Below are 12,571 nucleotides of genomic sequence, written 5' to 3'. Positions count from 1 at the left end.
CTTGATTTTGGAAAACGAAACCCTTTTGTCTCTTTCTAAATGTGCCACATTACCGCTATGGGTTTCTCCAGGAAACAGGGCTCTCTAAAGCCACCTTTAGCATGCTGCAGCATCAAAGGGAAAGTGCTTAAGGGATCCCAGCATTGCTTAGCAAACGTTGAAAAGATGAAAAATGATCTTCCAGTATTCCTTGGGAACACAGAACCTTTGGACCCAAATCAAAATGCATTCCATGAAAATAAGGCAGGCAAAAACTTTGAACTTAAGAGTAGTCTTACTCTTCCATAACCAGTGGAATTGCGGCTGAACCACACTTGGGCAAACAAGAACTTGATAGTATTTAACTAGTGGTCTTGGGCCTTAGCATCTCCTGGTCTTAAACAATTTAATGATGTATGTAATCATCTTGCATACTGTCATAGTGCTGAACTGCTGATAAATATGCTGCCTCATCATGCATGCCATAGTCATATTACGTGCCTAGCTAATAGTTAGGCTGTGAGTTTTTTTCTATCAAATAGATTTGCTGTATAGTGGAATTTATGAACTTCTGTTCTATTTTTTAAATCTGTATATCAGATAAAGGAGGACCTGTACAAACGACGCCAAGCTGTTGTGAAGATTGATGGAGATAGCATGTGTTCTCTTTGTCATAAGCGCATTGCAAACAGTGCTTTCGCAATCTATCCAAATGGACAGACATTGGTGCATTTTGTGTGCTTTAGAGAATCACAACAGATCAAGGCTGTTAGAGGCGCAAACTCTGCGAAACGTAGATGATGTGACCCCGTACTCCAGGTATATATTTGAACTCCATATTCATATATTGCTGTTCAGCCTTAGGTATTATGGCGGACTAGGTACAGCTGTTTGTTCAGCCTATTACGGCAGACTAGAATAAATCAAGAGCGTGCGCTAACTAGATTCCACTTTTCATATATGTATTTTGACAGGCCAGATGTCAATCCCCAAGAATTTTAAGTTTGAGCATCGGGGGGAGAATTGGCCAATAACTGCATTTTTTCTGGATCATGCTTGGAAAAAGTTGTGTTGAAGCCCTGATCCAACCCGAGCCATCAACCCATGGCTTGGCTTTGCCTGTAAGCATTGCTTCCTGGGTGAATCTCTTGCCCCCGCTTTGTCGCATCAATTTTTCGTCGATGCCGTCTTGTGGAAATCCTTTTTGTTGATCTTTACCGGATCCGAGCGGATTGCTTCGGAAAGTCTTTAGCGGGCTCTCTTCAGAGCCTTGTATTTAGTGCATGTGCGTGCACGCTCGCTTGTTTGTTTCAGAGTCCAGAAAGCTTACAGAGTTGAGTGGGTGTGTGAACGTATAGTGTCCCTGTCTGTTCAAGCCTGTTGTAAATGTGGAGGCGGCGATGTCTTGTTGTTTGTTGTACCAATCATAAGAGTAAATATTGAGATTCGTATTTTTCCCAAATATCGAGCAGACTTTGTAGATCTACCACATCGCTTTGTGTCTGCATTTGCGAGGAAGGGTACGTCGTCAAGCAGCAGCCCCTCCTGCGGCATCTACTCCAGAACGGGTGCAGGTATGGATATGCACATGTGTTCATGTGCCCTATCTCTCCGTCCCGTCCCGTCCACAAGATGGACATCTCCAGTGTCTTCTAACAGTATAACTGCAAGACATGACCTCGACGACGGCAATGAGTGCGTCATGACGGCGATATCGACCGCGTCATCTATGATGACACTACTACATCAACACAACGTCACTTTAGTCACGACCCCTTTCACGGCCACACGGTCCTCGCAAAATTGATGTGTGCTCGATGGGTTTCCTCCGGTCCTGACAAAACTAGTGACTCATCGGTGACGACATCCGCAAGGTGCATTGTCCACGACTACAGCTCCGTCATCTACAATATAGCGCATTTTTTTACGCCTCCGGCTCTGTGCGGCTTCATCATCCACGAGACCACGACGACTACACCATCGACCACAATTACCTTGACCACGGATACTACATGATCAGCTACCTCGACATCGACATAAATACGTCTACAACAACTCATCGGCAACAACACCGGTCAACATCGTCAGCCGTGTCACTTGAGTCCACGACACTCATGCTGTGAGTGCGAGAGGGAGTAGAGGAGAAAACCAGGAAGGCACCAGAAGGGGGTGCAACCAACATCCTAGGTGTCGACCCATCAACATTAGGGATAAAGTAGATGATGGCACAACAGAGAGAACGACACAAGCAAGACTTCAAATTCAGTTGTAATTGTCCGCTTCACTCCCACTACGACTGATGGGAAATGTTAAGAGTGTTAACGCGCTAGTTAGAGATAAGAAGAGATAGAGATAAAAGAAAACTATGGATGCGTTTCTGGAATAACGTAAGGTGACTTAGGCAGCCGCCTCCTCCCCTAACTAGGGTTCCTCTACCTCCCACCGGCGTCGGCGCAGGTCCGCCTCGTCTCCGGTGGCCTTAGGGTCATGGGAGCGCGGCGGATCCCGTCCCTTGCCGGTGGAAGGGCTCCATTTTTAGATGTGTCTTCGAGATTTGTTAGGGTTTGTATCCAACTCAGGAAGACGAGATGGCGGCGGCTCCTTGAAGATGGAATAAGGTTCTCCCCATGTCGTGGTGGGCTCACAGCAGATGTCATGGGATGGCTAAAGAGAAGAACGGACAAGAGGGCACCGGTGGGCTCCAGAGGCGAGGTTGGTACGAGCGAGCGTGAGACGCAAGATGTACCCAGGTTTGGGGTTCTCCGGAGAGATAACACCCCTAGTTCTGTCTAGTGTGGTTTATATGTGGAGGATACAAGCTTGCTCCTTGAGCTGTTCTGAGGAGGAAGGAAGACTGGCCAGTGCATAGGCAGTTCCCTCTCCATATGTGTGTGTTCTACCAGATTCCAGCCGTTTGCATAGAAGGGCTCCGGGGGGTCTTATAGGCTGCCCCCAGGGTTACAATGGTTATATTACATGGGCGCGGGCCCTGGTGTCGGTGTCTAGGAGCCGGCAGTGGGGGCCGCCGGGTCTGCCGGGTCCGTCAGGCACAGGTCTAGCTGGGTCCTCCGGGCGCGGGCCGTACTGGGCCTGCCGGGTGTGGGTATAGCCGGCTGCTGGGGACTTTAGACATACCTTGCGGACGTCATGGGACAGCGGCGCCGTCTCGCTACAGGGCCGCGCCCCCAGGATGCCGCCCGCCCTGGGCGGTGGCTTGGTCGGCACGACTGCCGCACCTACCAGGGTCGGCGTGAAGGGAGGAGTATTGTGCCCATGCATACTTGTTGACGGAGGTTGGCCTCTTTGGGACTAGCCGCCATGCGCCATCGGGCTGCCTGACCGGGTTGAGCTGGGAAGCCGGCCAGTGCGGGCCAGATTGAGGGGCGTTGCTGGCCCCGATGTTTTTGAAAAGGATCCGGATTACGTTGCCTGCCCGGGGTCTACCCCCCCCCCCCCGTCACCCCACCTAGCCTCCATTCCGGTGGTGTGTTTAGCATCGTCGGTGGGCATGTGGATGTGTGTCTCCGACGGATCTGTCCTTGGTGGATTTGCTCGGATCTGTTCGGCGTTTGTCTACGTTCATGTGTTTTCAGGTTGGATCCTTCCGATCTACGATACTCTTCATCGGCGGGACGACGGCGGTTGCTGTTCTGGTGCGCTGGTCCTATGGGCCTTATCACGACGACTTTCCGACCATCTACCACAACAAGTTTTGTCCGGCTCCGGTGACGGAGGAGCGATGACGGTGGCTTCCGCTCGCTTCAGTGTTAGTAGTCGTCGCTAGGTGGTTTTCGAATCTAGATGTAATTTTTATTTATTTCTGGTGTTCGTTGTACCGTCATGATTGAAAATGAATAGATTGGATGTCCCCCAAACTAACTGAACTAGTATGATTAATGTACTCGGTTGATTAGCCGATACTCCCTCCGTCCGGAAATACTTGTCATCAAAATGGATAAAAGAGGATGTATTTAGATGTATTTTAGTTTCTAGATATATCTTTTTTTATCCATTTTGATGACAAATATTTTCGGACGGAGGGAGTACTATATATAAACTGGTGCTGTACGTACGGATAGAGCTGCCATCAGTGTGACCTGCAGCCACGGGGTAGTTGGTCGAACATCAGTTACTGTGTACAAGATGGAGAGGTTTGGAGAGCTAGCAAATGGCTGGGCGTCGATCACCCGATAACTGATGGCATGCCGAAACTTTGATGCTCCGAGCGCGCTTCTCTCGCAGATCTTGCATGGGTTTGTCAGGTGATCTCTTTCTAGTGCCAGGTGATTGGATAATAAATAGACCAAATTAAATAAAGTACTCCTATATGGGTGTGGCGACCCTGGAAAAGGGCTCTTCTGTAATAAAGAAGAAAACTCAAGGTGCAAAACGTTAGATCTTAAAGGGCGTAATCTTGAAAAAACGATATCTTAAAGGGCGCATCTGCAATAGCAAAGAGCACCCAGTTTGGACATGGCAGCAGCAGAGAGGATCTTACCGAGAATAAACGAAAACTATGAGGACCACTTCGTAAAAGAGCACTATGCAGAAGGGGCTCAAACAGAAGACTCCAGGGACCGGCGCGTGAAATCCCAAAAAAATTTGGACCATTTCTCGATTTGTGCGTGTCATCCTTGCGCAGGGGCCATGCTAATCTTCTCTGTATCGTTCCAATTTTATCGGATGTCCCCGAAGGGACAAGTCTGTGTGCAGCGCGTGGCTTATAAACTGGTCGTTCTCCCTTTCGCTAGCCGATGTGGGACTAAACAAACGAGCCTTCTGCTCCCCGCGTTGCTTGTCCAGACGGAAGCGCCGTCGGAACGTGCGGTGGGCTACGAGTAGGCTGGATCTCTCGGTGTGGCCCAAAATAGTGGAAGACCGTAATGGGCCATCGTGCTAGTAGGGAATAGCGAGCCTTCCTGTTAGTCTGCCGATATGATTTGCCTATAAAAAAAAGGTCTACCGATGTGATATGTTCTTTTTTCACCGTGGGGGAGAACGCTGGTTATTTGACTCCGTTTTTATACTAGTCATTCTACATTCTTCTCACATTTTAACATAAACGTGTATGTAGATTTATTTCGAGCTTTTCACAAGAGAAGTCCTCGCAGAGTTTCGCTTCAGAGATTATAAATTATATGATCCACGGAGACGGAGTTGGCAGTTCTGCAAATCATTGATCATCCACATCAATGATTTACTAACCATATCAGATATCCCAAATCATAGCAGAGTTCTCAACTGAATTGTACAAAACGGACCGATCCTCAAGGCTTTACAAGAATCTTCTCTAGGTTGAGCCAGATAACATTGGGATGAAGCTATGAACTATCCACAAAAGGATCAGAGATACCGTAAACACCGCAAAATGGGACTATACCTAGTAGTTCTCTGAAACGATGAAACGATTTGCCATATTTCCTCTAATGCATGTAAAACTAACGACGACGAGCATGGGACCGGAGCACGCACGCCGAGGGTCTTGCTTTTTTCCTTTGCCTTCGCTTCATGCTACAGTAGTTTTTTACTTGTTGTAGCCAATTGTATCTAAAAATAAGAAAACAGTATGAGCCAACAGGGAGCGTCTCCTTCACCACAGGCGAGATACAGAAGCTCCCGTTGAAATTTACCCAGAAAACATTGCTCATTGACCAGCCGCAGGGCGTAAGATATTTTTTTCTGACAATAATCTAAACGGTTAGAAAAAAGAAAACGCTACCACGCCCGGCACAGACACGAGCCACACGGTGTTACAGACTCCCTGTGTGGCACAGAAAGACTGGAAGAAGAAGCCACTGCCGGCGAAGCTGCCATATTTTCTTCTCGAATGAATTGTACAAAACAGACAGCTCCGCAAGGCTTTACAAAAAATCTTCTCTAGGTTGAGGCAGATAACTTTAGGATGAAATGAACTATCCACAGAAGGATGACAGGAAGATGTTGTAAATGCGGCAAAATTGGACTATACCTAGTTCCTTGAATCGACAAAACGGTTTGCTGAAAAAGAAGATGCTTGTCATATTCCTCTGTGCTGTACTACACTATCAACATTTCTGTCATATGGGCAGGTGACCGAACTCACGGCTGATGCGGTAGTTGCTGTACTTCGCGCACCACATCAAGTTGTCTTCTCAAGGATGCTGTCATCTTAACACCAGGATTACGGCGTCAGGTGCTCAGTCCGCATGCTGTTTTCTTGTGAGACGTAGATTGATATACCAAGTCGCGAGGCAACGCAGTATCAATCCCACTAGTATCTTGAAGATGGCGAGCATAAAATAGGTCAGAACTGACCAGAGCAAGATCCAGAATATTCTCCAGATAAACGGCCCAGCAGGAAGCAGGGTGGCATACACTGGAGTCAGCACACGAATTACCTAGAGAGACAATGAATACCTTGCTCATTAGTAAAATATGCGCATACAAGTTGGCGGCATAAGAGCATGGCGTATTCACTTACCACACAAGCAGGGGCAAGGGGGATGAATGTTAGATCTTTCTGGCGGTCATCAGGTTGCTCATTCAATATCTGTGCACATATTTTTCCACCGAGACGGGCATTAGTAACAACATCAGATGAAAAAGGTTCAATTATTGGCAAATGAGCCAGCATTATCACGAAGTTCTGGTATGCTCAGCATATCAAATACAAAACTTGGACATATCTCTGTTCGACACTCAGAAGACAACATGCTGAGAACTGTTGAGTGAAAGTCAATCATAAATCTAAATGACAAGTCACATTATTCATCAATATCTGCATGTCTACATAGAATTTCCTAAATGACCCTATCAGGTGAAATGCCACAGAATCACCGACAGAAAACTACAAACCCAACGAAGCAAAATAACAAGAGTAGTAAAATAAATATTTCCCACAAATCAAATAAACAGTGTTCCACATGCATGAATGTGTCTTAGCATTTTTAATTGATAGGGTCATTTACTCTGAACCTCATTTGTTGTTCGCTTATTTATCCGAGTATCAAAGGGGCATAGGCTATGTAGCCAGCAATATATTTGAATCAAGACATGCATGTCACTGGTAAAGTTATTTGTCAGCGTATCACCTGCTTGGACAAGTCTTCCAGAAACTCTGAATAAGCAACTGGCTTTATCTCATTAAATTTTGCAAGGAATGAATGCTTGATAGCATCAATAAGTACTTCACACATAAATACATAGGAGGCATTCTGCAGTGACAAAAGGAAGTAATATTACTTTTGTAATCATCCAAGTCTCTGATTACGACAAGAACAGAAAGGAAAAAAAATTAACATACAATAAGAAAACTGTCAAACCATGGCCCCTCTGCTTCCAAGATATTTTGAGCTAGTACAAACAGTAAAAATGCTGTGATGTGAAACCTCTCAATGATATCTGCAAATCAACAACTCAAAAATTAAGTGTTGAAAAAAATGACGAAGAAAAAATGTAACAATGGCATGATAAATATAGGACACACTGCTAATTGCTAACTAACCACGTGTAGCATAAAACATAGCAGTTATATTGCACGCAGTGAACCGTTTGCAACCAATGCTCACAATTTCTTGCTAGTACGGCACGAAAGGGTTGAACCTTGCACTTACAAAATGGCCAAGAATTTGCTTCTAGAAAGTTAATGAATATCCAATATGTAAAAAGGTCTATTCAGACAATTTATCTATGGAGTCCAACTCAGCATGGTTCATTCCACATAAGGAGATGGAAGTGCTGAACACTAAGTAGCTAGACAACAACAATAAGCCACACATGACATACTGACAAATGCAGCTATGCAGCAACGATGAATTCAAAAGGATCATCCAGACAGTGGAAACGTAGCAAATACAGTCATCCATCAGCATCTGATTTAGAATCATGGAAATGACACAATCATAAGCACACTCACCATAGTAAACCAGATTGTGAAGGTTCTCTTTGCTAACTTTCTTAAATACATTGCTTTTAATCTCGGCAAAATTATTGGACACCAAAAGAGCCAATAGTGCATTGTTATGGGCAATAATACATGTTGACAGGGTGATAGCTTGGGCTAAGAGGACAAATGAATGCACAAGTAATCACTTGTTAAGGAAACCAAATCCAGATTAATATGAAATGGCAGCAGCAAAGGTAATAAAGTAAACTTACAGTCTAACTGAAAGCTGGACGAACTTATGTTAGATAAAACTTGGGTCACTGTGATTCCAACTAAAACTAATGTTACACGACCATGTCTTTACTGTGAGCTTATAATCAGCTCGGTGCTGCACATCAGTGTGGGCTACATAGTTTTCCTTTGAAGTGGGGAATTCTGACATCTCAAACTTGTAGAATGTAAATAAATTAAACAAAGGCATGTAAAGTAAGACAGCATAGTTTGGAGCCAAGGATATCAAATGCGAGGACAGCAATAGCCCCATCCAAAAGGAACCGCAACAGTTCGAATGTGACCCTGTCAGTTGAACACGTTGACAGTCCCTCAGCTGAGTTGAACAAAACTTGCAACACATCCTCGCCAAATGATTGACATAGTTTGTCAAAGATCTAAAAGGAACAGAAAAAGGTAAGTGCGCTAACTAATAAAAATGTACATACATTTAAAAAAAATACTTCCCTCACCTCTAGTACGTTGTATACCACATAGAGCTTGATCGTGCCCTGGCCACGAATGACATGGTAAATCAAACTAATATCTGACACACAAAACAAATTGTTTGAGGATTATCAACTATGTGTAAGGTATCATTTTAGTTTGGCAAAATCAAAGGGAAAATAACAAACCTATCATTTGCAAAGAAGCAACTCCTAGGGCTAGAACTACAAAACATCCATAATCTGATAAATCAGCAGCATTTGGCCGAAGAAACTGCCTGTCACAAACACATTCGATAAATAAGTACACGACAGCATACGGCCGAAAACAAAATAGTAAACTGGGAAAGGGTGGTGCATAGTGTGTACAATCAAATGGCAAATATAAGTAAACAGATGAAAAATCACTTAATGCTACAAGCACTTCGTGCAGCATTAATGTAAATAATTCAACAGGATTTCTCCTGCTGGTATAGTCATGGCTACCATAAATGTTTGCCGCTTTAAAAATAGAAAAGGTACGACCTACTAACTAGACTAATACTGGCAATAGACGATAGCAATCACATAATCAGACACTTAACTAGCATACCAGCAAGGTGTCATTAATTTATTCAGAAAAGATTCACTTCCGCAGACTAAATTATTCACTTCTGCAGACTAGTATATGCTTCCAACCAAGATGTCCTCATGCCAGAAAAAAACAAGACATCCTTATTTTTAGATAAAAAAGATACCATTATTTTATTACAGGAAAATGGTCAGCGATATGGCAGAATAACTCAATTGTTCCCGGTGTTAAACGAGAAAGTTCCCCAAACATTTTTGACACAGTTGCTGTTGAATTTTGAGCCTGAGATCATGTTAACTATGATACAAATTATCAATCAAAACTAATCCTGTAAATCCCCAAACATTCTGAGGCCCTCTCTGAAAGTGCTTAACTTCACATAGAAGTTTTTAGCTAGTTTCTTGGAAAATCTTAAACAAAGAGTTAATGATTTTAGCAAGGGATTAAGCTAACCTGAGAAGGCCTATAGAGATGTCTTAATAAAGTTTTAAACTTGTGGTAGCTTTAAGTTTAAGCAGAGACCTCCCAAACATCACATAAATACGTTCCAGTAGGAAGTAATCTCTAGATTCAGTTGCTGTCAACAAAACTGAATGGTATCCTCTTTTAAGAACAAAATCCTAAAACTAGATTTGGTAAATCATAAAACTTAATGGAATCCGTACATAACAAAATAGTATGCACATAATCTATGTGTAAATAATCAAGTTTACAGCATCATCGTGAACCCACCTGGTTTTCAGAATTCGCCAAACTGTCATCACAATTCTTGCAGGCATAATGGTGAGCAAAGACAAAAATGAATCCAAGCAGACAAAGAATCCTGCGACAATTAGCTGCAGCATTGATCACAATCAAACATCTCCCCATGATTACAGAACATGCTACATCTAGAACTACTGAACTGAAACATTTAGCTATCTTTTGAATGTGGTAATCAAATTCAATTTTTTTAAGGAAAAGCTTGAAGGAATTGTCGAATACATTTTTTTTGTTAATTTATTAAGTACTGCAAAAAGCATAACTCATATCTATTCATATCTTAACAAGGATCTGAATTTAATTATATATTCATTTCAGTTAAAATATGTGCTGATGACATGGTTCCAGAAATATTACAACTGATGCGTATTGGATTCATCTCCAGCAATGCTGGCAAACTATTCCAAATAATTTAGAATGCCCTAAAATTCGAAATAATTAGGATGGCCCTAACTCTCCAAATAATTAGGATGGCACTATAATTTAAAAAAAATGATATACAGAGTACAAAGAAGGGGGCATATTTGCAAGCGAGATATATACCCGTTCACATCTCCAAGGCACATGAAACATAGTGTTGTAGACCCGCTGTCGCTTTTTGTCATTACCCACTGCAATTGTACTCCTAAGCGAATTGCCGCTATACATTTCTCCAATGAAGTATCTGAATGGTGAATTGTCACGGCGCTCGACTTCTGCAGTATCACATAGTTGAAAAGAGGTGTAAATGCATACATTGGACTAATCAGTGTGCAATAGGAAATCTGACTAAAAGTTGTTCTCATCTACGGCCACTACAAAGCAACAACCATTAGAAACTTGACAGTTAAAAAGAAATGCAAATCCACAGACTGGTAATGATATTTTTTTAAAGGTTTCCATAAAAAAGCATGAACAGGGTAGCTCACTGGTTTAAATTATTTGGTTCAACTTTCTGTAGTTACTATTTTCACCCATTTGTGTCTCATTGCACAAGTCCGTTTGACGAGCTTATAGAAAATCAGTGCATCCTTATTTTCTTACTTAGAAAATGCAGGTTATGATACGATTATCTGCAGGTTTCCTGATAATTTTTTGACATATTCCAACTAAAAACATGATGCCAGTGTTCTTTCTAAACCACGGTACACTTTATTTCTAATGATCCTCCAACTTTAGCAGGGCATGCCAAAACCCATAAGTGAACCACTTCAGTGTACCCCAAAAGTAATTCCTAATTTGTACCTCAGGCTGTTTCGTATATGTCACAATGTTCATAGACCCTGCTGGTTGCTGATACGAAATTCACAAATGACACACTCTAAATGCGAATGTTATAACCAGCACCATCGAAACAACGTCACAACATGAAAGAAAGGTACAAGAAAAACCAAAATATGTGCTGAAATCCAGACGAAGAGAAATCTGTACCTCCGAGAACGTTGCTGTTCTCCTTGATGTACTTTTCCCAGTCCAGCGACTCATCCTTCTCCAGTTTCTTCACGACACCGTTCGCCTCGGGCCGCCGGGCCGGGTCAATCGCATCCGGCACCGCGGCGGCGGCGGCGGCGGCGCTTTCACGCGAGCTGCTTCCGCAGCTGCTGGCCGCGTCCTCGGCGAACGTCACCGCCCTCCCATTCCCGGCCACGTTCCTCTGCCTCAGCTCCACGCCGACGTAGGCCACGCAGCTCGCCGCGGACCGCTCCGCGTCCGAGGCCTGGCAGACCTTCTCCACCACGGGCATCAGATCCGCTACCCTGAGCGCGGCGGGCGGGTGGGCGTCCACGCGCGGCTCCTCCTCCGCGATCGGGGGGCTCTGGAGAGCCCCCCGCTTGCGTTTGGAGCGCCTCTTGCGGCGGCGCTGGCCATCGGAGGAGGTCTCGGGGAGGGAGCGCGGGGACGCGTCGTCGTCGGCGGCGTCGTTGGCGGCGGTGAGGCCGCTGGAGAGGAGCTCGAACGAGAGCTTGCGGCCGCCGGATCGGAGTGACATGGGCGGCGTGGGTGGCGGCGGGGGAGAGTCCCCTCGCGAACCCTAGGCGCGGGCCGGGCCTCGCCGCCGCGCGCCGGCGAGGAGCGGAGCGGAGACGAGGGGGGAGGGGAGGGGAGGCGGTGGAGGAGTAACGGACGCAGCACGGGAGATCAATTTTTTTCTCGCGTTTAATGTGTGCTTCTACTATCTAATTCCTTTCTCGTTTTCGCTTAATTTCGGATGTTATTTTACGATCTTTTCTCTGTGAGATGGCGATGACGTGTGTGGGGGCGAATGACAGGGAGTGTCGTGGCATCTCAGGAAGGAAGCGATGCGCCTTTTGCTTTGCTTATTACTGGGACGCACTCCACGTCACATTCAGTCGATCGAGCCACGTCGGTTGCCATGTCAGCCATGCGCAGATTGGAAGATTAGAGAGGGATGCTCGAGAATTTTGTTTCACAAATTGGGGCTAAAATTACAATTTACACATACGGAGCATAGAGGACGTGTCCTCGTCTAACTGACTCCCCCCCCCCCCTATTTCACCGTTGGGCATGTTTTCCTCAAATTTACGAAAATGATAAATCCCGAACTTTTAGGATTTCCCATGACAAATCGGACGCTTTTTATGACAACTTTAGTTGACTCGAGGATAGCAGATTTAATTGACTCAAGGATGGCAAGTTTAGTTAGACAAGCATGATAATTTCCTGACAAAAGAATTATAA

At 44.6% G+C, this 12,571-nt stretch overlaps 2 protein-coding genes and 1 non-coding gene across 4 annotated transcripts in view; 1 reads left to right on the top strand and 2 right to left on the bottom strand.

Annotated features, from left to right (window-relative positions):
• Nucleotides 1-1,447, top strand: part of LOC119294839 (vacuolar sorting protein 39-like) — a 10,545-nt gene extending 9,098 nt beyond the window's left edge. Inside the window, exons 12-13 of one of the 2 annotated variants that reach the window (XM_037573115.1) lie at nucleotides 580-798; nucleotides 959-1,447. In XM_037573115.1, coding sequence (XP_037429012.1) covers nucleotides 580-780 — 201 coding nt within the window. In that variant the 3' untranslated portion in view covers nucleotides 781-798; nucleotides 959-1,447. Of the gene's footprint in view, nucleotides 1-579; nucleotides 799-953 lie in introns of both variants that reach the window. The other variant, XM_037573114.1, reaches the window with a different exon arrangement.
• Nucleotides 1,448-4,575: 3,128 nt separating this feature from the next.
• Nucleotides 4,576-4,678, bottom strand: LOC119296430. Its single transcript, XR_005145203.1, has one exon. It is a non-coding gene; the product is annotated as a U6 spliceosomal RNA (small nuclear RNA).
• A 1,082-nt stretch (nucleotides 4,679-5,760) lies between these two features.
• LOC119294838 (protein POLLEN DEFECTIVE IN GUIDANCE 1-like) lies at nucleotides 5,761-11,985 on the bottom strand. Its single transcript, XM_037573113.1, has 11 exons — nucleotides 11,303-11,985; nucleotides 10,436-10,587; nucleotides 9,863-9,966; nucleotides 8,749-8,837; nucleotides 8,587-8,660; nucleotides 8,361-8,511; nucleotides 7,874-8,041; nucleotides 7,262-7,359; nucleotides 7,050-7,172; nucleotides 6,440-6,508; nucleotides 5,761-6,356 (listed from the first exon to the last, which is right to left on the bottom strand). Exons 1-11 carry the CDS (start codon nucleotides 11,859-11,861, stop codon nucleotides 6,156-6,158), a joined length of 1,788 nt encoding a protein of 595 aa, XP_037429010.1. The 5' UTR covers nucleotides 11,862-11,985; the 3' UTR covers nucleotides 5,761-6,155.
• Between the last annotated feature and the right edge of the window lie 586 nt (nucleotides 11,986-12,571).

Source organism: Triticum dicoccoides, chromosome 4B, assembly GCF_002162155.2.
Source record: "Triticum dicoccoides isolate Atlit2015 ecotype Zavitan chromosome 4B, WEW_v2.0, whole genome shotgun sequence".
NCBI classification, from domain to species: Eukaryota; Viridiplantae; Streptophyta; class Magnoliopsida; order Poales; family Poaceae; genus Triticum; species Triticum dicoccoides.
The sequence above is the reverse complement of the archived record's forward strand: the minus strand, read 5'-3'. Positions and strand labels throughout refer to the sequence as shown.